The sequence below is a fragment of the Eutrigla gurnardus genome (assembly GCF_963514095.1).
Source record: "Eutrigla gurnardus genome assembly, chromosome: 14".
NCBI classification, from domain to species: domain Eukaryota; kingdom Metazoa; phylum Chordata; class Actinopteri; order Perciformes; family Triglidae; genus Eutrigla; species Eutrigla gurnardus.
The window spans coordinates 379,213-402,084 of NC_139937.1; the positions used below are offsets into that span (position 1 = coordinate 379,213).

Consider the following 22,872-nt stretch of genomic DNA (forward strand, 5'->3'; position numbering starts at 1 on the left):
CTCACACGCACTGATGCAGGCCAGTGTTTACTAGAAATATGTGCAGACGTGACTTGTCAGTAAAGTTTCAGTCATGTTCTCTGTGTTGTTCTCTCTTGTGATGACTTTGAGATGGCGCTGCTTGAAAACAACATCAAGCCATGCATGTGTTGTGGCGGGGGACCCCCTGTGGGGGGGCAATTGTGCTGAGGCATGATACAGATCAAATGGCCCTGGTGTGAGTGCACCCTGAGAGTGAGTTTAGGATTTTAGGGAGGGGGAGTGGCAAAAGAGCACCCCTGTATAGGAAAGGGGTGCGCTGGGTTTATAACACATGACACAACGAGAGCATCATTGCGAAACGGAATGTGGCAAAATAATAGTTTTATTTCGATTATCTTGTTTTCATAATCCTTGGAAGCCAAATTTCGTAATTGAGATTAAAATTTGATTAATCGAGCAGCCCTACTACCAGGTAGTGAAAACATGTGAAAGTCAAGAATAAAAGTATAGAAGTGTGTTGTAACTCACTCGAGGGAAGATTGCAGCCAGAGAACAGATGGTCAGGATGAGCAGCAGGACTTCTCCCACTGCAAATGTGATGTAGTTTGCAATCAGCCTGTTCCACAACACGCGAACATACAAAGATATATCACTGGTAGCAGTCAACATGTCCAGATTCACTGTCCAGACTCGACAACATCTGTGATAATACATGAACTGCTGATTCCAGATGGAACAGAAAACTACACTGCAGAGTGGATCCCTCAAAGAGCAGTACATCATTATATAAACGGGATCATTTTGCTGCCAATTCACGTCTCAGCCAGAATGTGACATAAATGGAACATTGTGAAAGAAAGTGTGAGGTTGCTGGTTGCTGTGTGAACTGACCAGGGGTCTATGAGTGCCTCCATCACTGCAGTGAAGAGCAAGACCACACAGGAGCAGCAGAAGGCAGCTCCGCTCTGTTTCTCCTTCTCCACAGAGTAACGAGTCTCCAGGTCCGGGTCCACAAACCTCAGTGACAGCCTGTTGGTGCGTTTCCCCTTCAGACTGATGAGACAGGAGCAACTTACATCATTTTTTAAAAATATTGTTATTTTGGATAGGGAAATCTTATACATTGAAAGCTGATGCAGTCTACTTCCCCTTGAAGAGACAGTGTGTCGGAATTACTCCCATCTAGTCGTGAAATTGTATTTTGCATTCAAACGAATAGTGTATCGCTTTGTTGCCGTGGGCGCACCGTTGTCCGGGAATGGCTGCATCATGGGCAGATAAAAAGTTTGTAAAAGTCTCTGTCCACCCTGCGGGAGAGCCGGTCCTGCATGTCCAGAAACACCTCTTGCTGATGTGAATACTAGTCTGGATGGATTACATCAGCTAATTCCTCCAGAGTCATTTGTCTTTGTGTGTAAATAAATCTATCTGTCCCAAGATAACGACACTGCCTGCGATCAATTAACTAGTCTACAAGCACACACAGTTTGCAACCAGAACGAGTGGTATGAACTGGTCGATTGCAGTAGAATGCATTAAAATTATAATCAGAGTACTTGGCCTCACTAAAGGGACAGTGTGTAACATTTTAAGTAATTTATTAGCTAAAATCAATATTTTCATTCATAAATAGGACCTCATAAGTGTATAATTACCCCTGCCAATAATCGGATTAATCCTTGTAAGCAAGTTCGTAAAGAATTTCACATTTGTATTAACATTGGACGGGTAAGTCCTCAGGAGGCTTCCATGTCGTTCCACAATTTTGAAGACTATAACCGCCGAGGAGGGATGCCTAAACGGGATTTCGTTCAGAGCAAGCGTGAATGAAAGGAGATCACATCAGCGAGAGGATTCCGGACAGGCAGGACCAGCTCTCCCCCGGGGCGGACAGCGACTTGAACCAACTTTTTTTATTCGCCCGTGATGCAGCCATTCCAGGACACAGTGCGCCCACATCCCGCTGTCCCCTGTAGAGCTCCCCGAGAGCGACGTTTATGGAGTTCTTCATCCACCCCTGATGCATTAGTCCCGGGGACCGGGACGCTCACATCCCGCTGTCCCCCCTGAAGCTCCTGGAGAGCGTCTTTTACCGAGCTTTGTTATCTACCTGTGGTGGACTTCCCAGATACGACCTCTTGCCTTTTACAGTCAGTGTTGTAGAGCAATATGAGCACTTTAGTCACATTCGTTTGTGTTCGTTGTGTGTCTAGTTGTTAGCTGATGCTATAGGCTACGACAGTAATGGGAGGCTACGAAAAATAAACCAATAACAACATGGCAAAATAAATCACTATCTTGCTGGAGGAGTAATTACTTATACATGCTCACACATGTTTGTTTGAAATATCAACCTCATCACCTGAAAGAATACTGTTGAAGTGGTGTTGGACGATATGTTGTCATAGCTTCTTGGTACATAACGGTTGTTAGGGACGGCCTGCTGTCACTATAGGCGTTGTTAGGGACCGTCTTCTGTCACTATAGGCGTTGTTAGGGACCGTCAGCTGTCACTATAGACGTTGATAAGGACCGTCTGCTGTCACTATAGGCGTCGTTAGGGACGGCCTGCTGTCACTATAGGCTTTGTTAGGGGCCGCCTTCTGTCACTATAGGCGTTGTCAGGGACCGTCAGCTGTCACTATAGGCGTTGTTACGGACGGCCTGCTGTTACTATAGACGTTGTTATGGACGGTCTGCTGTCACTATAGGCGTTGTTAAGGACCTTCTGCTGTCAGTATAGGTGTTGTTAGGGACGCCGATAGTGACAGCAGTAGAATCAGCACTAGGATCAAACGATTCCAAACCAAGCTCTTTTTATTGGTAGGAAAACTAGCAAATGATCTATATGATCCAACATGTGTAACTCTCAATATAGTGGAGGGTTTCAATTACAAAGAGAGAGATTAGCTGTGTGTGATGCATAAGTGACCAATACTTTCCACAGTGGTCTCACCTATTTGTGTAATTATCAATGTGTCATGACTGACTAACAGGACAGTAAATGAGCAAGCTTCTAACATGACAGAAATTAGTAGTAGTGCTTAACGTACGCTTGGACCGTCTCCCTCTCCAGCAGGGCTTCGTTCAGCAGTTTGTTGAGCTCCTGTTCGTTTTCCTGAGCATCAATCACCCTTTCGGCCAGGTCCCGCAGCCGCAGCCGTCTCCGAGGGTTAGGGAAGGATGGATTCACCACCTTCAGTCAAACAACAGAAAAAAATGGAAAATGAAAGACCCAAAGGTTCTATTTATACATCTCATGCTGTGCCCATAACCAACACCAAACATTCACGTATTCACACAAGTTGAATATATAAAAACTCCATCAAGAAATCCTTGTGACTCTGTGTCTCTAAAGCCTCTCAGCTTTGAGATTGTCCTACTGAATTCTAACTGGAGGACAACAAACTTCCTCTACTGTGTCTGTAGTCCCCCAGAGGTCTACGATAGCAGCTCACATTAGTCCAGAGACCAAACCAGATCAGACTATGTGGACATACTTTAACTGATCACCATCATTATGGAGTTATTTCAGCATACTTTTCATCTGGTTATTGATATTAAATCGCAGCAAAATAGTTTATTCTGGGTTCCTCAAGGTGTTGTAAACCAGCTGACATGTGTCTTGCTAGATCCAGTGAATCCAGCTTGGTGAAATCCACCGAGCAGCTCTGGATGATGTCATGAACTTAGACAGGACCGGGTCTGGTTCCTGGTGGATCTGGCAAATCAACATGTACAAAGCAGCAATAGTGGTGATTTAAGCCGTGATGGAGGGAACATGGATGATGGGTACATGGAGGGAAGCTCCGCCTCCTCTCTGTTGAGTATAGCACGAATGACGGAATAAACAACTGATCTGACTGTTTGTGTGAACGTGTGAACACACTACTATTATATAAGTGCCATGTCAGTCAGCTAGTCTGTTCAAACACTTTATTCATCAGCAAGAAACCTGGACGCCAGATTTCCATTTGCTCTGAATGCTCATGATCGCCTGGGGTTAAAATCTCATGTTTCCATCAAGCCTTAAAGGGATAGTTCAGAATTTTGGACATAAGACCTATTTTCCAAGTGAGCCGGTGTGTTCGAGACGTCTGGAGACGTTTTCAAGAAATGTCATTCAGTTCTTCTAGTTGCTGAGTTCGCTTATGCTATGGCTAGCGCAAGTCAATGGTTCTTAGCTAGACAAGCATTAAAAACAGTCTTGCCCATTCCACAGTGCACCCGAGGCAAATCCATTAAAACACTAGACTGTCGATGTACATATCTGTGTTAATTGATATGGAAATTTTGTACTTCTTGATGAGAGATATCTGAACTGTAGACTTACACATGAGAAGGGTTGGTGTGAATGTAAATGTGTCCTGTGACCTGTGGCCTGTGGCCATTTGTGTGTGTTTTGCAACCCGTGTGTGTTTTGCGACATAGGTGTGGTTTATGACCCAGGTGGGGTTTGCGACCCATGCAAGGTTTAGTTAAACATTTGAGTTTACGACTTCCATCCCTGTGAACTGAGTGAAAACACACCCACAAGAAGATGGATAAATATCATGTTTGTCTCACAGCACGACGAGTCTACACATTGTAACAGACCAGCATGTTGCTCTGTGAATTCTCCTCTTGATCAAGATTAAATCCCTGTTTGGACCTTGAGCTGACTCCGATCTCCTTCCCCCAGTTCTAAAACATCGGGTAATTATTTTAACATTAATAGAATAATATTTGAAACAAAAATAAACCTTGCATCGCATGAATCATCCAATTTTTGAGGGACTAGTTTCTCAGCAGCAGCGGAATTTTACTTTGCTCCGTCGGACTCAAAACTCTAAGACGTGCAGCCCGAAATACTGCCCGTAAATAGGCAATCGAACCAGGCCAAACTGTCGGCACTTATACTCCCAAGGCTGTCTGAAAAGCCCTCGGAGCTCACTCAAACACCAGGCAGCTCACGGCCGCGCAAAGCCACAATTACGCACCGCAAAGCCGGACCCCTGCTCCGTCCATAGAACCGTAAACCCTCGGACGCGTTGCGGGGGATTCCCTCCTGGCACCACCAGTCTCAGTTTGTTCAGTCCCGGTTCTCAGCTCCAGCGGGGGCTATCTCGGTCTCCACAGACGCTCGTTCACGTTCTGCCCTTTGAGCATCCCTCTCCCGCAATTCTTCCTCTGTATATTCAGGCTCGTACAGGTACGGTTGGGTTTGGGTGGAAAAAAGTCAAGTATATTCTCCAAAAGTGTCCATTTCTGTGAGATTGAAGAAACTAGCACTGCAGGCTACTCTGCGTCTGTAGCAATGACAGCAGGTAAACAAACTATTGAAACTACTACTATAGAACCGGTAACTTATAAGTGTTAGGTGATATCAATTCGCCGCTGCCATAGCCTACTAGGAAGTATGACACGCTGCTGCTGCTGAGACATAAATCCTTAAAAATGCAAGGTTGGTTTTATTTCAAACATTCTATCAGACGATAGTCTGCCGTTACAATGGATTTGCCTCGGGTGCACTGTGGAGTGGGCAAGACTGTTTTTAATGCCTGTCTAGCTAAGAACGATTGACTTGCCCTAGCCATAGCATAAGCGAACTCTGCAACTAGAAGAACTGAATGAAATTTCTTGAAAACGTCTCGAACACACCGGCTCACTTGGAAAATAGGTCTTATGTCCAAAATTCTGAACTATCCCTTTAATTCCCCTAGTACACAACATAAACCCAACAAAGTCTTATAATTTTGAATTGTGCTGCTTTATAGTTGTTGCTACAGAATGTGGACATGGTTTCTTGGTTACCCTTGTATCCAGTTCTTCTGGGTCCTCCGGTGTGGTGCAGCCTGTGTTAACACTGCCGTTACACTCCGTGGTGTTGATAAGCAGCGGGGAGTTTCCATTGGAAGACGTAACAGATAACTTCTAATGTGAAACAAGTTAACAGGAAGTAATATTAGTAATTCATAAGAAACATTTTTACATTCCTCAACATGTATTTTGAACTCTGGACATCACAGTGTTTCATTAGGGCCCGAGCGGCGACAACGTTGTGCTGCAAAGTTATTTTCTGAAATGATATTCAAATCTAGCTTTGATTAACATAAAGTATTAAGATATGATTTTAAATGCAACTATCATCTTTACATGTACATCAGCTGACTGAATATGAGACAAACATTTAAATTGTCATCTATTTGCATTGAGTGTGTGGGAGGTTTGACTCACCACACCACTGATGCCATTCTTCCCTACAGGTCCTTTAGGAACCACCACCAGGTAGGTCTCGATGCCCCTCTCTCTCAGGTAGTCACAGCGGTCACCTCCGTTCCCCGGTTCCACATCAAACTCGCCATGAAGGCATTCCATGGTGCTCTGTGAGATGTGGACGCGACTGGTCCAGAGGGGTCAAAGGTTACACAATGCATTTAATTGCCAACTACCGTGATCTACCCATGGCTTTTGTAGACTTCTGGGAGCTAAAATAGTCCTTAACAACACTGTCACTTCCTCATCAATGTGATCATCAAAATGCGATCCGAGTGTAACTGAATGCATTCAGTCACTCTGGTGACCTAAAACAGTATACAATATTCTACGGCAGCTGTGGCTCGGAGATCCAGCCATTGGATTTAAAAAGTGGACACATTCGTTTGTGGACTACGGTTCTGAAGCCTCGAGTTCGGCATTTTGGTCATCATCATCTTGCAATTTGTATGCTAAGGTTTTACCTTATTGTACTGTATTTAATGTTATTGTATTTTATTTATTGTATTTGATTGTTTGAGAGCACTACGAACCACTTGAATCTGGATTCAGAGTACACCACAGCACAGAGACCTCATCAAAATCACAAATGCTTTTCTCATCGCTGCCGACTCCGGACTCATCAGTTTAATTATTCTTCTCGATTCTCTGCAGCCTTCGACAATATCTCCCATCCTATCCTCCTTAACCGCCTGTCTCACCACTTAGGTATCACCGCAACATTTCTCTCCTGGTTCCAATCATACCTCTCTAACAGGAAACAGTCTGTTACCCTCTGCAACTCCCACTCCCCCCCAGCCTGTTCGGTTTTATTCAGGTTAAGCTTGAAGTGATGTGCAGTTGTCCAGACAGAGATGTCTGCCAGACATTCTGAGATGCGAGTTGCAATTTGAGTGTCAAGAGGTTGGGGGAAATGAGAGGAATAGCTGGGTGTCATCTGCGTAACAATGGTAGGAGAATCCATGTGATGTGATTACAGAGCCTAGTGATCTGGTGTATAGTGAGAAGCGGTCCTAATACTGAGCCTTGAGGGACACCCGTGTCCAGAGAACAGGGTTTTGACATAGAGCCATTCCATGTGACCTGAAAGGTGCGATTTGTCAGGCTCTGGCGTCTCGCAGGGACACAGTCACTGTGAGGAGGGCCGTCTCAGTTGAGTGAGCAGTCCTGAATCCTGATTGATTAGGGTCAAGGAGGTTGTTCTGTGAGAGATAGGATGACAGTTGGTTGTAGGTGGCACGTTCCAGGGTTTTAGAGAGGAATGAAAGAAGAGATACAGGTCTGTAGCTTTGGATGTCAGCAGCGTCTAGGGTGGGCTTTTTAGGAGGGGCTTCACTGTAGCTGTCTTAAAAGCCGCTGGAATGACACCTGAGGTGAGGGAGGAGTTTATCAGGGTGGTGAGGAATGGCAAGATGTCGTGTGAGATGTCTTGGAGAAGAGAGGAGGGAATCGGGTCAAAGGAGCAGGTGGTGGCACGGTTAGATGTAACAAGTGTGTGAACGTCTTCAGAGGTGAGAGGGCTAAAGCTGGTAAGGCCATCAGAGCTGTGAGTTTGTGGAGATGTTTTATGTGAGGTTATAGGAGTGAATGAGGAGCTGATGTCATTTACTTTCTAGGTAAAGTAAGTTGCAAAGATATCAGCAGTGAGGGAGGAAGGAGGGGGAGGGGTAGGAGGGGTGAGGAGGTAGGAGAACATTGGAGAAGATTTTCCTGGGGTTGGAGGCAGAAGAGTTGATCTTTGCCAGGTAGAAGGCAGATTTAGCTGCCGAAACAGTTGAGGTGAAGTCAGAGAGGAGGTAATGGTAGTGAGCAAGGTCCTCATACTGGCCCGATTTCTTCCATTTTCTCTCTGCCGTTCGCAACATTGATCTGTTGGTTCGCAGATGTTCGGACAACAAGGGAGGGGAGGGAGATGATTGCGCTGGTCGTGAGGTGGGGGACAGAGAGTGTCCAAAGAAGAGGAGAGTGAGGACATCAGGATGGAGGAGGCTTCCTCAGTAGGCATGAAGGAGAATTGTTCTGTGGATGGTAGTGAGAAAAGAACAGTTGAGTAGAGAGCGGGATTTCAGGTTGCGGTGGCTGGTGACAGTTCAAGGCGTAGAGGGGAGTTATGTGGTGGACTTCATGGGGAGGGAGAAAGTCACAAAGTGGTGGTCGGACACGGTGAGCGGGGTAACAGAGAATGCGGAGATGCCACAGGATCTTGCAAAGACAAGGTCAAGTTGGTTCCCGGCCAGGCGGGTGGGTGGAGAGGGGGAGAGTTTGAGGTCAAATGTGGAGAAGAAGTCAATTAATTCAGATGAGTGAAGCTTTCCCGGGTGGATGTTGAAGTCACAGAGGACGACAAGTGGTGTGCCATCATCAGGGGAGCAGCTTAGGAGGGCATCCATCTCATCTAAAAAGTCACGGAGAGGACCGGGTGGGCGATAGATCACTATGATGTTGAGCTTGAAAGGAAGGGTGACAGAGATGGCGTGGAATTCAAATCCATTCAGATTATCCGCCAACATGGTCTCATGTCAAGTTGGTGATCTCCTCCTTAACATTGACGGATACTCCATCTTGATAGATAGATAGATAGATAGATAGATAGATAGATAGATAGATAGATAGATAGATAGATAGATAGATAGATAGATAGATCTTTATTGTCTGCCTCAAAAATGGTGGCAGAAATTCCTCTTGGACAGGCACATGCATTTCACATAAGTCAAACATACAGTTGAACACATAAATAAATAAATAAATAAAAGACACATTCAAAAGGACAGCAACAGGCCACAGTTCCTATTTCATACTGTTCAGAGCTGTTATGGCGGAGGGAACAAACAATTTCTTATAAATGTTCTTGTGGGCCAGCGGTACTCTATAGCGCCTACCTGATGGCAGTAAGATGAAGTGGATGGAGTGGGTGTGAGGGGTCCTCATCACTGATTTCAGCTGAGTTCAGATAGGGGGGGTTTGGGGTGAACCAGTTATTTTGCTGGCTTGATTCACAATGCGGGAGAGTTTTGTTTTATGTTTTGTGGTGAGTAAATTGTACCAGGATGAAATATTGAAGGTGAGAATTGATTCAATGATTGACCTGTGTTAAAATATTGCTGCTGACTTCAAAAGCCCTGAGTTTCCTCAGCAGGTGGAGGCGCTGTTGTGCCTTTTTGTACACAGAGTCAGTGTGCTGTGTGAAGGACAGAGCTGTGTCCACTTCTGTCCCCAGATATTTAAAGGCTTCAACCTGCTCCACCAGCTGATCCTGGACACTAAGGGGCTGGAACAGGGCTGGTGGGGTTTTCCCTCTGGCCCCGCAGCACAACTCCTTGGTTTTGGAGATATTCAGCTCCAGACAGTTTTCTGTGAACATCTGGACCAGGTTGTTGACTGTCTGTTGGTATCGGGACAGAGCATGGGTGTCGGTCAGGTGGGCCACCAAGGCCATGTCGTCTGCGTATTTCAGCAGTGTCATTCCTTCTCCACTACAAGAGATGTTATTCGTATCTATAGAGAAGAGAATGGGAGACAGACCTTGGGGAGCCCTGTGTTTAAAATCAATGTACTGGATTTAAAACCATTAAAAAGCACCTGTTGTGGTCTGTTTTGTAAAAAGTTCCTAATCCATAAAATCAGTGTGTAGTGGACCTGAAGGTCAGAGAGGTGGTGTAGCAGGGTGCCAGTACAGTATTAAAAGCAGAAGAAAAATCCATGAATACAATCCTGGTGTGTGGTTGTACAGAGTCCAGATGTTCAGTTACAGAATCTAAAAATGTCAGACTTGCATCCTCAACACCCCGTTTTGCCTTGTAAGCAAACTGAAGTGGATCCAGTTTGTCTGACACTATGTTCCGCAACAGGTCACTCACCACTCTCTCCATACATTTGCACAGGACAGATGTTAGGGCCACAGGCCTGTAGTCTTGCAGGTTCCGAGCGTGTGCCTTTTTGGGGATGGGAATTATGGTTGATTCCTTCCACTGATTGGGGGTACAGCCAGAGTCCAGAAGGAGCTGAAAGAGCCTGGTGAGAACCAGCTGAGTGTGGCACTCTTTGAGTACCCTGCCTCTGAGCCTGTCGGGGCCAGCAGCCTTGTTTGGGGTGACTCGGCGCAGGATGGAAGTCACAAGCTGATCATCAACAGTGAGTGCTGGGAGTGGAGGGCTGGGGGTTGTAGAGATCCAGGTGTTTGGTGTGCTGGTACTGTTGAACCGGGTGAAGAAGCTGTTTAACTGCTCTGCGAAGGAGGCGGCATCTGAACAGTCCACCACAGCAGATTTGGGGGCTCTGCCCATCATGATGTTAAGGCCCTGCCATGCCTCCTTTGCATTCCCAGATGTCAATTTCTACTCCACCCTGTTCTTTTAGTTGATCTTAGCCAGCTTGGCTTTCCTCCTAAACTCCTTCTCCAGTTCCCTCACTCTGAGCCTGTCACCCTGCTGAAAAGCTTTCCTCTTCTGGACCAGGCAGATTTTCATGTCCTTGGTGATCCACCTTTTATTGTTTGGGTGAATAGTTATTGTTTTGTAGGGAGTGACAGAGTCCTCACAAAATAAAATATATGACGTCAGTACGTCTGTTAGTCTGTTAAAATCACCACCACAGTCATTGAAAAATAAATCCCAGTCTGTCAGCTCAAAACAACCCCTTGGTGTTTCAGCTGTGACTTAAGTCCAGACCCTGATGGATCTTGTGATGGGTTCTCCTGTTTTCAGTTGTGACCTGTATCTTGGCAGTAGAAGGATGACACTGTGGTCAGAGTGGCCGAGGGGTGGGCGGGATTTTGATATGTATGCATTGGGAATGTTGCCATAGCACAAGTCCAGTGTGTTCTGTAATCTAGTGGGAGTTGTGACATATTGCTTAAGGTTGGGCAGGTGTGTGGTGATGTTACACCTGTTAAAGTCCCCCAATAAAAACACTGGCTGCTCTCCAGACTGATTGACAGCTCTGTTATAGCTGCCAGCAATGTGCTCAGCATCTAGGTTAAAATCAGGCCCCGGTACATATACTAAAATCACTGTGATCTGAGAGAATTCTCTGGGAAGATAATGTGGTCTAAAGGACACAGTCATTAATTCGTAGTGTTTGCGGCTCTCCATCTCTCTAACTGTGACGTTTGTTGCCCACTTACTGTTGACAGCCATGCAGAGCCCGCCCCCAATCGACTTCCGTGTTTTCGCTGCGTCCCTGTCAAAGTGAATGATGTTAAATCCGTCCAGCTGAAAGTCTGCATCCTCAGAGAGCCATGTCTCTGTGAAACAGAAGAGACTGGTTTGCCGGTAATCCAGATCAGATCTGATGAGTGTGTGCAGTTCATTGGTCTTGTTCCGTAGCGATCACACATTCAACAGTGTTATTGCAGGTAAAGGTAGCCGGCTACCTCTCCTCCTCAGCCTGTTCCGTATTCCTCCTCTGGAGCCTTGTTTCCTTCGTATCCGATTTCGCTTGTGTCCCCGAAGTAGCTCCGGAGGTATGTTCACAACGAAAATCGAGAAGGGGTTGTAGCCAATTCCGTGGTCTGTCCAGGGACCATGGTCTCTGGCACGGACCAGTGGTCACAACCACTAGGGGCACTAAAGACACTGGTCCTGACCAGCTCCTCAGTGGTCGCGACCAGTAGCTCTGTGGCACGGACCAGCTGGTCTCTGGCAAGGCCAGTGGTCACAACCACTACAGGCGCTAAAGATACTGGTCCTGACCAGCTCTTCAGTGATCTGCCCTGTGGTCCCTGTGGTCTGTGAAGCAGCTTTAGTATTTTCTCCCCTTTCCAGTCATTGTGGCAGCACTGTTAGCTGGATAAATGTTTTGTCTATAAAATACACTATATCAGAATGATTATGATTAATATTGTTATTATTATTGATTATGAAGATCCGTGTGGTCAGGACCAGCTGGTCTCTGGCATGGACCAGTGGTCACAACCACTAGGGGCGCTAAAGACATTGGTCCTGACCAGTGGCACAGTGGTCATGAGCAGCTGCTCTGTGATCTGTTCTGTTGTTTGGACCAGCTGAGTGATCTGTGAAGTGTTTGTTTGTTTGTATTTATTTTTAATACAACTCTTCCCTTTTCTCACTGTGTTAGCAGAATAGCCTAAATGTGAGAAGCCATAATCATTTGTCTATCCAATGTTATTGATCACTTTTATTAATAGAAAACATAATAACAATGATTAAATTATTATTATTAGTCGTAGTTGTATGAGTAGTACTTTTAATTATGCAGGTCCGTGTCAATCGATCAGGACCACTTAGCCTAACTCCTTATTGGAGAGAACTGAAGATTAATTTTCAGTTGGTTTTTCGATCATGCCATGGCTGCATGATCACTGCCTCTTAACCAATGAAATGAAGGAAACGGTTGGTGATGAAGTTCCTGGCCAATCAGGAGCAATTTCCAATTTTGATGCCAGGTGTGATCATATTGATCATATGCCATATGCTCATTCTAAATCCACGAAGAGCAAATATGGTCTTGGATATCTATTCACTTGGATTCCCAGGCCCATTCCAACAATCTGTGTAAGTAATCTTTGACTTTTATTATGTTTTCATTGTTATTCGTCGAGATATGCTTACGTGATTAGACTCTTTTTAGATTTGAGCCATCCTGTGTGTCTTTGACTATAGCCTAACTGAAATTTATAAACAGTAAATGTCAAACCAGTGTTCTTAACAGATGTCATTCTTAAAGGAATTGAAAGAAATGCTGGACAGTGGGGAGAGGAAATCCAACAGGATGTTCCTTTGGCAAAACCCTGGGGACACCGTGCCCTGAAAACAATCCTTAACGGAAAGCCAACATGTTTCAATGAGAAACACGTAAGTAATATTTTTTTAAAGTAATTTCTTAAAAGTGGTAATTTTGTCAGTGTATGAATAAATGTTTATTTACCCTTACTATGTCCGACAGATGAATGACCTCATTGATGTGATAAAGCCAACGTTGTCGTTGGATTACAGCCTCCTCCCAAACATTGACTTCATCATTGATGTCATGGTGCCAGAGGTATGTTCCAATTTTAGTTGAACAAAGACATAAAGGTATCCATTAATGTCACCATTCTAACAGAATGTAGCTTACTGTTACTTGATCACCCATACATATACTGTAATAACATCTGTTAATTTAACATTAATGAAGCTGGTAATGTGTCCTCTTGTTTGTTTGTTTTTTCCCCCTATGTTGTCCTGAACTAAAATGTTTTCTTTTATGCAGACCACAATTGACATCCTGGTGAGATTGGAGGGTTTTTCCAGATTCTATGCAGAAAAAATCCTTGGAACGATCATTGAGTGAACAGGTGCTGGATCAATCAAGAAAATTCAACTCTTACTTTTGTTACTGTACTGTAGGCTACTTAAGTTGCATTTTTAATTAAACTTTTACATTTTTGTATTTCCATTTGCTGTTGCTTTGTCACTCAACTCTACATTTTTTTTCCTCCACTACATTTATTTGACATTAGTTTCTAGATCAAGATTTGATACAAAGGGTAATGTGACAAGCTAAAATGCAACACATTGGTAAAGTTTAAACCAGTCAGGAAGACACAAACCTGCATAATCGATAGTAGTAGTCCTACAACTACGACTAATAATTTAATCATTGTTACTTTGCCATCAGGAAGAAGACTCCATGTGCCAGACTGAAGTTATCATTTGTCCTGACTTCAATCAAGCTGTTGAACAACTAAACTGTTAAAATGTAGTGTGTTCCATATTTTGAGATGTTTTTATAATTGTTTTTTGTGTCTGTTGTTTCTGTGAAGCAACAAATTATAGCACTGTGCCCAAGGCAAATTTCCCCTTAGGGACAATAAAGTTATTTCTATTCTATTATGATTTCTATTAATAGTAAAAATATTTGTCAGACAAAAGAATTATTTGTATTTATTTTTACATTTATTCAGCACAGTGTTGCCAACACAATGAGAAAAGGGAGGTGTATTAAATGTACAATAACTACTCCAAAGAACACTCTGAACACAGAGCAGATGACAAGGACCACAAGACAGACCAGTGTCTTTAGCGCCCCTAGTGGTTGTGTCCACTGGCTGTGCCAGAGACCAGCTGGTCCCGACCACATGGATCTTCATAATCAATAATAACAATATTAATCATAATAATTCTGATATAGTGTATTTTATAGACAAAAGATTATGATCTCTGACATTTATCCAGCTAACAGTGCTGCCAAAATGACTGGAAAGGGGAGAAAATACTAAAGCTGCTTCACAGACCACAGGGACCACAGGGCAGATCACTGAGGAGCTGGTCAGGACCAGTATCTTTAGCGCCCCTAGTGGTTTTGACCACTGGCCGTGCCAGAGACCAGCTGGTCCGTGCCACAGAGCTACTGGTCGCGACCACTGAGGAGCTGGTCAGGACCAGTGTCTTTAGTGCCCCTAGTGGTTGTGACCACTGGTCCGTGCCAGAGACCATGGTCCCTGGACAGACCACGGAATCAGCTACAACCCCTGCTGCGAAAATCGATGCCTCCGCTGGCTGCGGCAGAAGGCAGCTCAGCTCCAACAGGTAGTCCCGTGAGTAGGCGAGCCTACCTGGCGTGGAGGTAAATGGCTGTGCCGGTTGTGAAAATAGTCCTTTTTTTGTGCCATAAACCAGCAATCGTGAGCCATAAGCAGGCCAGATAAAGCACTGTTGCCATCAACATTCTGATAAGACAACACAAGTTTGCAAAAGCACTCTGAAAACATACAAAAGCTATTCCGGAGTCCGGAGTCCACAACCTTGGCGTCATCCTGGACTCCATCCTTTCCTCCCAATCCCTCATCAAGTCAATCACCAAATCTGCCTTCTTTCACCTCCGAAACATTTCCAGACTCCAGCCATCCCTCTCTGACCCCATGGCAGAAACCCTCATCCACGCCTTCATCACCTCCCATCTGGATTACTGCAATGGAGTCCTTTCTGGGGTTTCCCACCAAAACCCTGAACAGGCTCCAAAAACTCTGCCGCCAGGGTTCTCACTCGCACCAAGCCTTTGCAACATATCACCCTGACCCCCATCCATCTCAACTGGCTTCCAATCAACTCCTACATAAAATACAAAACCCTCCTTCTCACCTACATATCCCTCCATTACCTCTCTCTCTGACCTCCTTGTTCCGTACGCCCCATCTCGTCTCTGATCCTCAGACACTGGCCTGCTCTCCTTCCCCAACACCAGACTCCGTACTTTTGGAGACAGAGCGTTCAGTGTGACAGCCCCCACCATCTGAAACGCCCTCCCCATGCCTCATCAGCTACGCACATTCCAAAAACTCCTCAAACACCATCTAGACACCACAGCCTTCAACCTACACAAACCCTCCCACCTGTCTCAGTTTGTCTTGTTTGCCAGTTTGTATTCTGTTTGTTTTTTTATTCTTTTTTGTGAAAGGAGCTATATAAATCAAAGCTATTATTATTATTATTATTATCCATCTATCCATCCAGTCATCCATCCATCCATCTATTCATCCATCCATCCATTCAACCAGTCATCCATCCATCCATCCGTCCATCCATCCATCCACACAAGCAAAGTGGCATTAAAACCTGCAGCTCTCTCGGAAGAGAGTGCACACAGGAATTTTCCTTTTTATATTTCACTGCATATTAAAGTGGAGCTGAAACATAATTTCATAATTAATTTGTTCTTCTTAGGTAAGAACAAATCCTACGACAATTTAAAAGCAAACTTACACACATATGAGTGGCGACGTGAGTGTAAAATAATTGGTTATTGCGTTTTCTTCTGTTCTACAGTTGCAGAATACTGTAGGATTGAAATTACAATTATATTTTTTATAATTATTATTTTCATTTTATTACAAAGCATTATGGCCTTTTAAAATAAAACACTTCACTAACACATTAATTCCTGTATATTATTAAACAGTTATGTGGGTCTGCGCCTTGAATGAGGTGCAGCGGGAGACGCAGGGCTCAGTTACACATCTATAACATAGTCATTCGTTATAAAGTCCAGCAGCACTGGGCTCTATTCCCATAATGACTACTTTTATCAGGAGATGGAGGATATGCCCTGGCCCCCTGGTTGATGACATCAGACTCACCGTAGCTGTCGTCTAGGTTTGCCTGTGGGATGTTAGTTGCCCCATTATTATTGATGGATTATTAAATGATATTATATGAATATTTATAATACTGTCAATCCTCATAGTTGTCTCTTATGGTGTGGTGATGTATTTCTGAGTGAAACAGCAGGCGGGACATAACGTTGATCAGCACCTTCTCTAGCTCAGATTGATTGATTGATCATATTATTGGTTGAAATTGGTTAATTGGTTGCTACTTACTGATATAAGCACAGGTAATATGTTTTCAAGGAAGAAAAACGTTTGATTTTGATATAAAGACATAGAAGCAATTATTAATTTTTTTCAGCAAAGATAAGTAAGGGGTTAAGATGATCCTTTATTGGTCCCACAGTAGGAAAATTTACAGAATTTACAGCAAGGAGGATAATGCGACAAGAGGCAAATATAAATAAGCTCAACTTGAAAGTTGTTTTAAAAAGCCACAGCTGCAAATCAAAGTAACATCGACATAATTTTAAAGATTTTATAACAACATAAACATTGTTTAAAAATGTGGGGCTTTGTGTCCTACCCTGGTATCCCTCCAGCCTCCATTTTGTTGGCCACAGTGACATCTGTGGACCAGACATCGTACTGCCAGCGTTTCTGACCCAGCACCCCCCCCAGGACAGTGCCACTGTGAACTCCAACCCGCATGTCAACATCCGTCTGGGTCTTCTCTCGAACGTACCTGTGGTTGGTTTAAAGACAAACCACATGAAATGTGTCGTTGTTCCAATCACCTATCAAGCTCTCTTCTATGTTCGCTGATGACCACGGAACCACTAAGGATGGGACGATAAAGATCTGGATAAAAAAATATTGTATTTATTGCAGGGAGATTAATGATAAACCTTATTTAAAATTGTTTGTGTTTTACTAAAATGGATGTTCCATAAAAAGTGGCATCCTATCTGTGATGCAATTCAAATATTTGTTTCAAAATAAAATGTGAAGTAATTCCAGAATGTTTTAGTGGCATTTAAAGCATATTTGGATAATAATCGGGGCAATATTATGAATCATAAATCTGGACTTTAGAGCAGTGGAGACGCGTTCTCTGGAGGGACGAATCACGCTTCTCCATCTGGCAATCTGATGGACGAGTCTGGGTTTAGCGGTTGCCAGGACAACGGTACTTGTCTGACTGCATTGTGCCACTTGTAAAGTTTGGTGGAGGGGGATTATGGTGTGGGGGGGGGGTTTTCAGGAGCTGGGCTAGGTCCCTTAGTTCCAGTGAAAGGAACTCTGAATGCTTCAGCATACCAAGAGATGTTTGACAATTCCATGCTCCAAACTTTGTGGGTACAGTTCGGGGATGGCCCCTTCCTGTTCCAACATGACTGTGCACCAGTGCACAAAGCAAGGTCCATAAAGACATGGATGAGAGAGTTTGGTGTGGATGAACTTGACTGGCAAATACAAATACGCTTCTGGAAGAATGGTCAATAAGTCCCATAAACACACTCCTAAACCTTGTGGAAAGCCTTCCAGAAGAGTTGAAGCTGTTATAGCTGCAAAGGGTGGACCAACGTCATATTAAACCCTATGGATTAAGAATGGGATGTCACTTAAGTTCATATGAGAGTCAAGGCAGGTGAGCGAATACTTTAGGCAATATAGTGTATCTTTATTGGGGCCCAAAAACTAAAGTCAATCCACTCATGCACTCGTGTCTGGAGCCTGACCAAAGTGTTGCATCACAATCCATTTGAGCTCAATGACCTCTCATTGTTCACAGATCTGGTCCACAGAGAGTCAATACCAGGCCAATCAATCCCACACTGGGGACCAAATGACGAGCCCACCACATCACATGGAAATGTATCTGACCCCCATCATCCCAGTACTCACGAAATGGCCTCCACCATGGCCAGACCCATCATGATGGAGCAGGCAGCATGGTCCTCCCTGAAGTCCGGCAGCCCACAGATACAGTAGTAGCAGTCTCCCAGGATCTTGATCCTGAGCTGGTGATATTTCTGATGGGGCAGATAATGTTTAGAGAGAGACTGGGATTCTACGTCCTTGTCCAGTTACAGAAATTAAGGAATGGGAGAAACTATTTTAGAGATGCACAGATCCGGTCTACTGGATTTTGATGGGCACAGTTATTGACTTTAGCGGATTGGATACCGGCCAGACATGTGCACAATAGGTTTTCCCCTGCATTCCATTAATTTGCTGTGGCAAACAAACACTGATTAGTTGCTCATCACTTCAAGCATGAGCTTCATGAGCACAGTGGTAGAGCTTTAGGTTGCTCACACAAAAAAATGATCCATTGTTACATTGTAGTTCTGGCCCACTTACAAAGGATCCAGAGTTGTAAACAGGTTCTCCAGACAAATTTTGGTGACAGGCAGCAGTTTATGCAGCACTTCAATGCTTCTGATGTGTATGTTATGTTCTTTATTTGATATGATGATATGATGAATAATGGTAAACAGGACTGTAGAAAAGACAGTGGTAGACAGTCTTTTGGACAGCTTTCTCTGTTAGGGGCTGTCAACCCTGGAACATATTGCCAAATGAAATCAAATTAATTCCTGATATAAGTCTTTTTACAACAAAAGTTAAGTGTTGGCTAAACGAGAAACAAAGCTGTGTCCATTAACTCTTCGTGTTCCGATATCGAACTTAAAGGTGTTATATTTAATAATATACAGGAATTTCTGGTATGAATATTAGTGTACTGTGTAATATAGTTTTTATATCCCATTATGCTGACTATGCACATGCACATTTACCATTAGTAAACACCAAAATGGGTTTATCGTTGTGTGTGATAAACAGAGGAAAACTGATCTGAAATGAAGAATTCACGAAGATGTAATTGATCCAGTCATTCAATGGCTTGCAACCATAAACGCCTGCATTTTGCTTCTACAACAGTATTCTATTCATCAAGATCATCGTTTTGTGCATTCCTGTTCCAACATCTACAGCACAAGAAGATATTGCCTGCTTCAACTTGTTTCTGCCTCAACAATGCACCGACAACTACAGTGATGTAAAAGTGACGTCCACTCCAAAATGGTCTATTATGGAATATTTGATAATTTAATGGAATTTTGATATAATGTTGATAATGATGTGATATGATGTAACAGTGTGAAACTCACTTCAGCCAGTTTGTCAAAACGAGCAAAGAGCTCATTTAGCAGTTTGACGAGCTCCTGAGCGCTGCAGGATGATGACAGCTGTGTGAAGCCAACGATGTCTGCAAACAAAATGCTGTAACAAAGCAAACACATAAGATGGCACATTAGAACTGCTACACTCCATAAACAGTATCCTCTATGCACATTGTCAATATTTCAACAGGTCATATTGTTACTATTTGTTGGTGTATATTACCAGCTGATTACTTCATCGGTTTGTGGAGTTCTGCATTTTGGCCGTCACTATCTTGGATTTGGCAACCAGAGAACTGAAGTGACCATATCTTTACTGTGGAGGGGCGACTGGTGGATATGAGTGTGAGATTTGTAATGTCTTTTAGTAGAGTAATGCAGTAATTTTTTGTTCAAATAAACACCACTTTGAGTTCCCTAAACCCAAAGACGTAACGGTCTCCAGAGGGTTTTAACACGGTTTCAACATGAATGTCGGTGAACGGGAAGGCGGAGCGCTACTAAAGTATACATTGATACACTGATGAAGACAGGAGAAACCTCTGCTGTGATGGAAATTTTGTACCTCTTGATGAGAGATATCTGAACTGAAGACTTACATGAGAAGGTTTAGTGTAAATGTGACCTGTGACCATTAGTGTGTGGTTTGCGACCCATGTGTGGTTTGCGACCTAGGTGTGGTTTACGACCTATTCAGGGTCTGGATAAACATTCGAGTTAACTACTTCCATCCCTGTGAACTGAGAGTGAGAACACACCCACAGAAGATAGATAAATACTATGCTTGTCTCACAGCACGTTGAGTCTTCACTTTGTAACGGACCAGCATGTTGCTCTGTGAATTCTCCTCTTGATCAAGACTAAATCCCTGTTTGGACCTTGGGCTGACTCCGATCCCCTTCCTCCAGTTCTAAATGATCGCAGAATTATTTTAACATCTGCTGATGGAGAGGAGTCTTGTTGTCTTCTTCTTGTTTATCCACAGCACTTTATGTTAATGTTTGTTGTACCCGCTGAGTTATAGCTTTCTGGGTCGGTTGTGCTCTCATGACTTTCAACATTAGATGATCTTGCTTGTGGCTTTGCTTCTGCATTAAGTCTTACCTGTGCTCCGTTTGATCGTGTCAAACTATCACCAGCCTGCCCACTCACCTGTCTCCTTAACACCAGCTAGAACAGTCATTCACCAGCCGCCACCACCTTACCTGAAATCTCAGTCCATCACTGACCTCATCTCTGTGATTCACTCCAAATAAAGCACTTCCTGTTTTTACTCAGAAACCAAGTTTGTATGTGTCAAGTTTGTGTAAGTCTTAACTATAATAGAAGAATCCAGCCAGTTATGGACCCAGCAGCCAAACTCCGGCAAGCCCTTACCAACCAAGGCAACCTCCTCGGACAGCATGACCTCGCTCTCAGGAAAGTAATTGATTAATAAAAGGGATTAGTATTGCATAAAATCCCAGCTGAATTCACCACCTCCATCTGCTCCTTTACCCAGCTCCAGTCAACCACCTCCTCCCTGTCAGCCACTGTCAGGAAACGTTTGTTCCCACTTCTGAATGTTACAACGACGATCTAGGCTATTGCAGTTCATTCTTATTCCAGTGTAATCTAGTTTTTGAATAGCAGACTTTACTTTTACTTACACTACTGCTAGGGCTGTAATAGCCTACATCGTGGGGTTACTGACTGGTAGTGCCAAGGCCTGGGGAGCTGCAGTGTGGGATAGCCCTAGTTCAGCTGTCACTTCTTATGATTCCTTGTGGCAGAGATGCGTAAAGTTGTTGACGACCTGGTAAATGGTACATAAAAGGCATCACGCAGATGAGAGAAAGCCGACACGGGTGAGGGAAAGAGAAGCCCCTGACTGCAGACCGGGGCAGTGCTCAATGTTTGACTCCTCCCACATTGAGCACGTCTTCTCGTCTAGTCTGCCGCTAATTTAACGTTACCGTTACGCAGAGTAGGCTACAACCTTATGTGTGGGTGGCGACTCGCTTTTCTCCAAACTATTTTTTCAAGAGCTACGAAACTGAAAAGACTCCAGTTCGACTTCAACAGCAACAGCAAGGTAACTCAGTTCATTATCATTATTGGATAAAACATAACTGGCATCATGTGTGTTTGTGCGTTTGTAGGTGTGTTGGTGCTCTGGCTAGCTCCAAGTGTCTCACTTGTTTTTTCCTTTCTATTTATCGTGAGGCCTGTGTACCAACTGCCGTCACTGAAGCGGTCCAAAGGGGAAATAAGGCACAAACAGGTAAGAAAAGAAAGAAGTGTTTAATGAGCTTCATGGTAGGGCAGACTGCAAAAGCTAAGATGTATGTTGGCAGGCCTAACTTTAACATACAGGAAGCAAATCGTGGAAGCATAACACATTCCACTGTTAAGATTTTTGCCTTTCCAATTTTTAAGTCACACAAGTAATTTTTTTTTGGCCGTGGAGCAGCAACAAAGAAGACAAGTATTTTAGCTGAATACAGGAATTAAATGAGAAAAAGGTGCATAAAAAATGCATCCACGATTGTTGGTATATTAAGCTGTTAATATTTACAGAAAAAGTGCACACTATAGGTTTACATGTAGGATTTCTGAAGGTAAGATGCAATACGAGTCATGATTGCTTAATTCGAAGAAAAGCAAGGTGCCATTTTCTCATCTCATCATCTACTGCTTATCCGGTGTTGGGTCGCGGGGGCAGCAGCTTTAACAGGGGACCCCAAACTTCCTCGTCCTGGGCCACATCAGCCAACTCTGACTGGGGGATCCTGAGGCGTTCCCAGGCCAGTGTGGAGATATAATCTCTCCACCTAGTCCTGGGTCTTCCCCGTGGCCTCCTCCCGGCTGGTCATGCTTGAAACGCCTCCCTAGGCAGGCATCCAGGGGGCATCCTTACCAATTGCCCGAACCACCTCAGCTGTCCTTTCAATGCAAAGGAGCAGCGGCTCTACTCCGAGTCCCTCATGGATGACTGAGCTTCTCACCCTATCTCTAAGGGAGACGCCAGCCACCCTCCTGAGGAAACTAATTTCGGACGTTTGAACTCACAATCTAGTTTTTCGGTCATGACCCATCCCTCATGATCATAGGTGAGGGTAGGAACTAAGATTGACCGGTAGATCGAGAGCTTTGCCTTCCGGCTCAGCTCTCTTTTCGTCACAACGGAGCGGTTCAGCAAATGCAATCCCGCCCCCACTGCTCCGATTTTCCAGCCAATCTCAGGTTCCATTGTCCCTCGCGAACAAGACCGCGAGGTACTTGTACTCCTTCACTTGGGGTAAGGACGCATTCCCTACCCAGAGCAGGCAATCCACTGGTTTCCTGCTGTGCACCATGGCCTCAGATTTAGAGGTGCTGATCCTCATCCCGACCAATTCACATTTGGCTGCAAATCAA

The 22,872-nt window shown here is 44.1% G+C and overlaps 1 protein-coding gene and 1 long non-coding RNA gene across 3 annotated transcripts in view; one reads left to right on the forward strand and one right to left on the reverse strand.

Annotated features, from left to right (window-relative positions):
* adcy3a (adenylate cyclase 3a) overlaps positions 1-22,872 on the reverse strand; it is a 98,382-nt gene that overhangs the window by 55,066 nt on the left and 20,444 nt on the right. For both annotated transcript variants that reach the window (XM_084027205.1, XM_084027204.1), the window contains exons 5-12: positions 19,462-19,573; positions 18,191-18,318; positions 16,869-17,027; positions 6,199-6,364; positions 5,776-5,895; positions 3,036-3,178; positions 874-1,035; positions 511-598 (exon numbers count right to left, since the gene is read on the reverse strand). In XM_084027205.1, coding sequence (XP_083883331.1) covers positions 511-598; positions 874-1,035; positions 3,036-3,178; positions 5,776-5,895; positions 6,199-6,364; positions 16,869-17,027; positions 18,191-18,318; positions 19,462-19,573 — 1,078 coding nt within the window. The remainder of the gene's footprint in view (positions 1-510; positions 599-873; positions 1,036-3,035; positions 3,179-5,775; positions 5,896-6,198; positions 6,365-16,868; positions 17,028-18,190; positions 18,319-19,461; positions 19,574-22,872) is intronic.
* LOC311024702 lies at positions 12,597-13,644 on the forward strand. Its single transcript, XR_014598320.1, has 3 exons — positions 12,597-13,049; positions 13,141-13,236; positions 13,447-13,644. It is a non-coding gene; the product is annotated as an uncharacterized lncRNA (long non-coding RNA).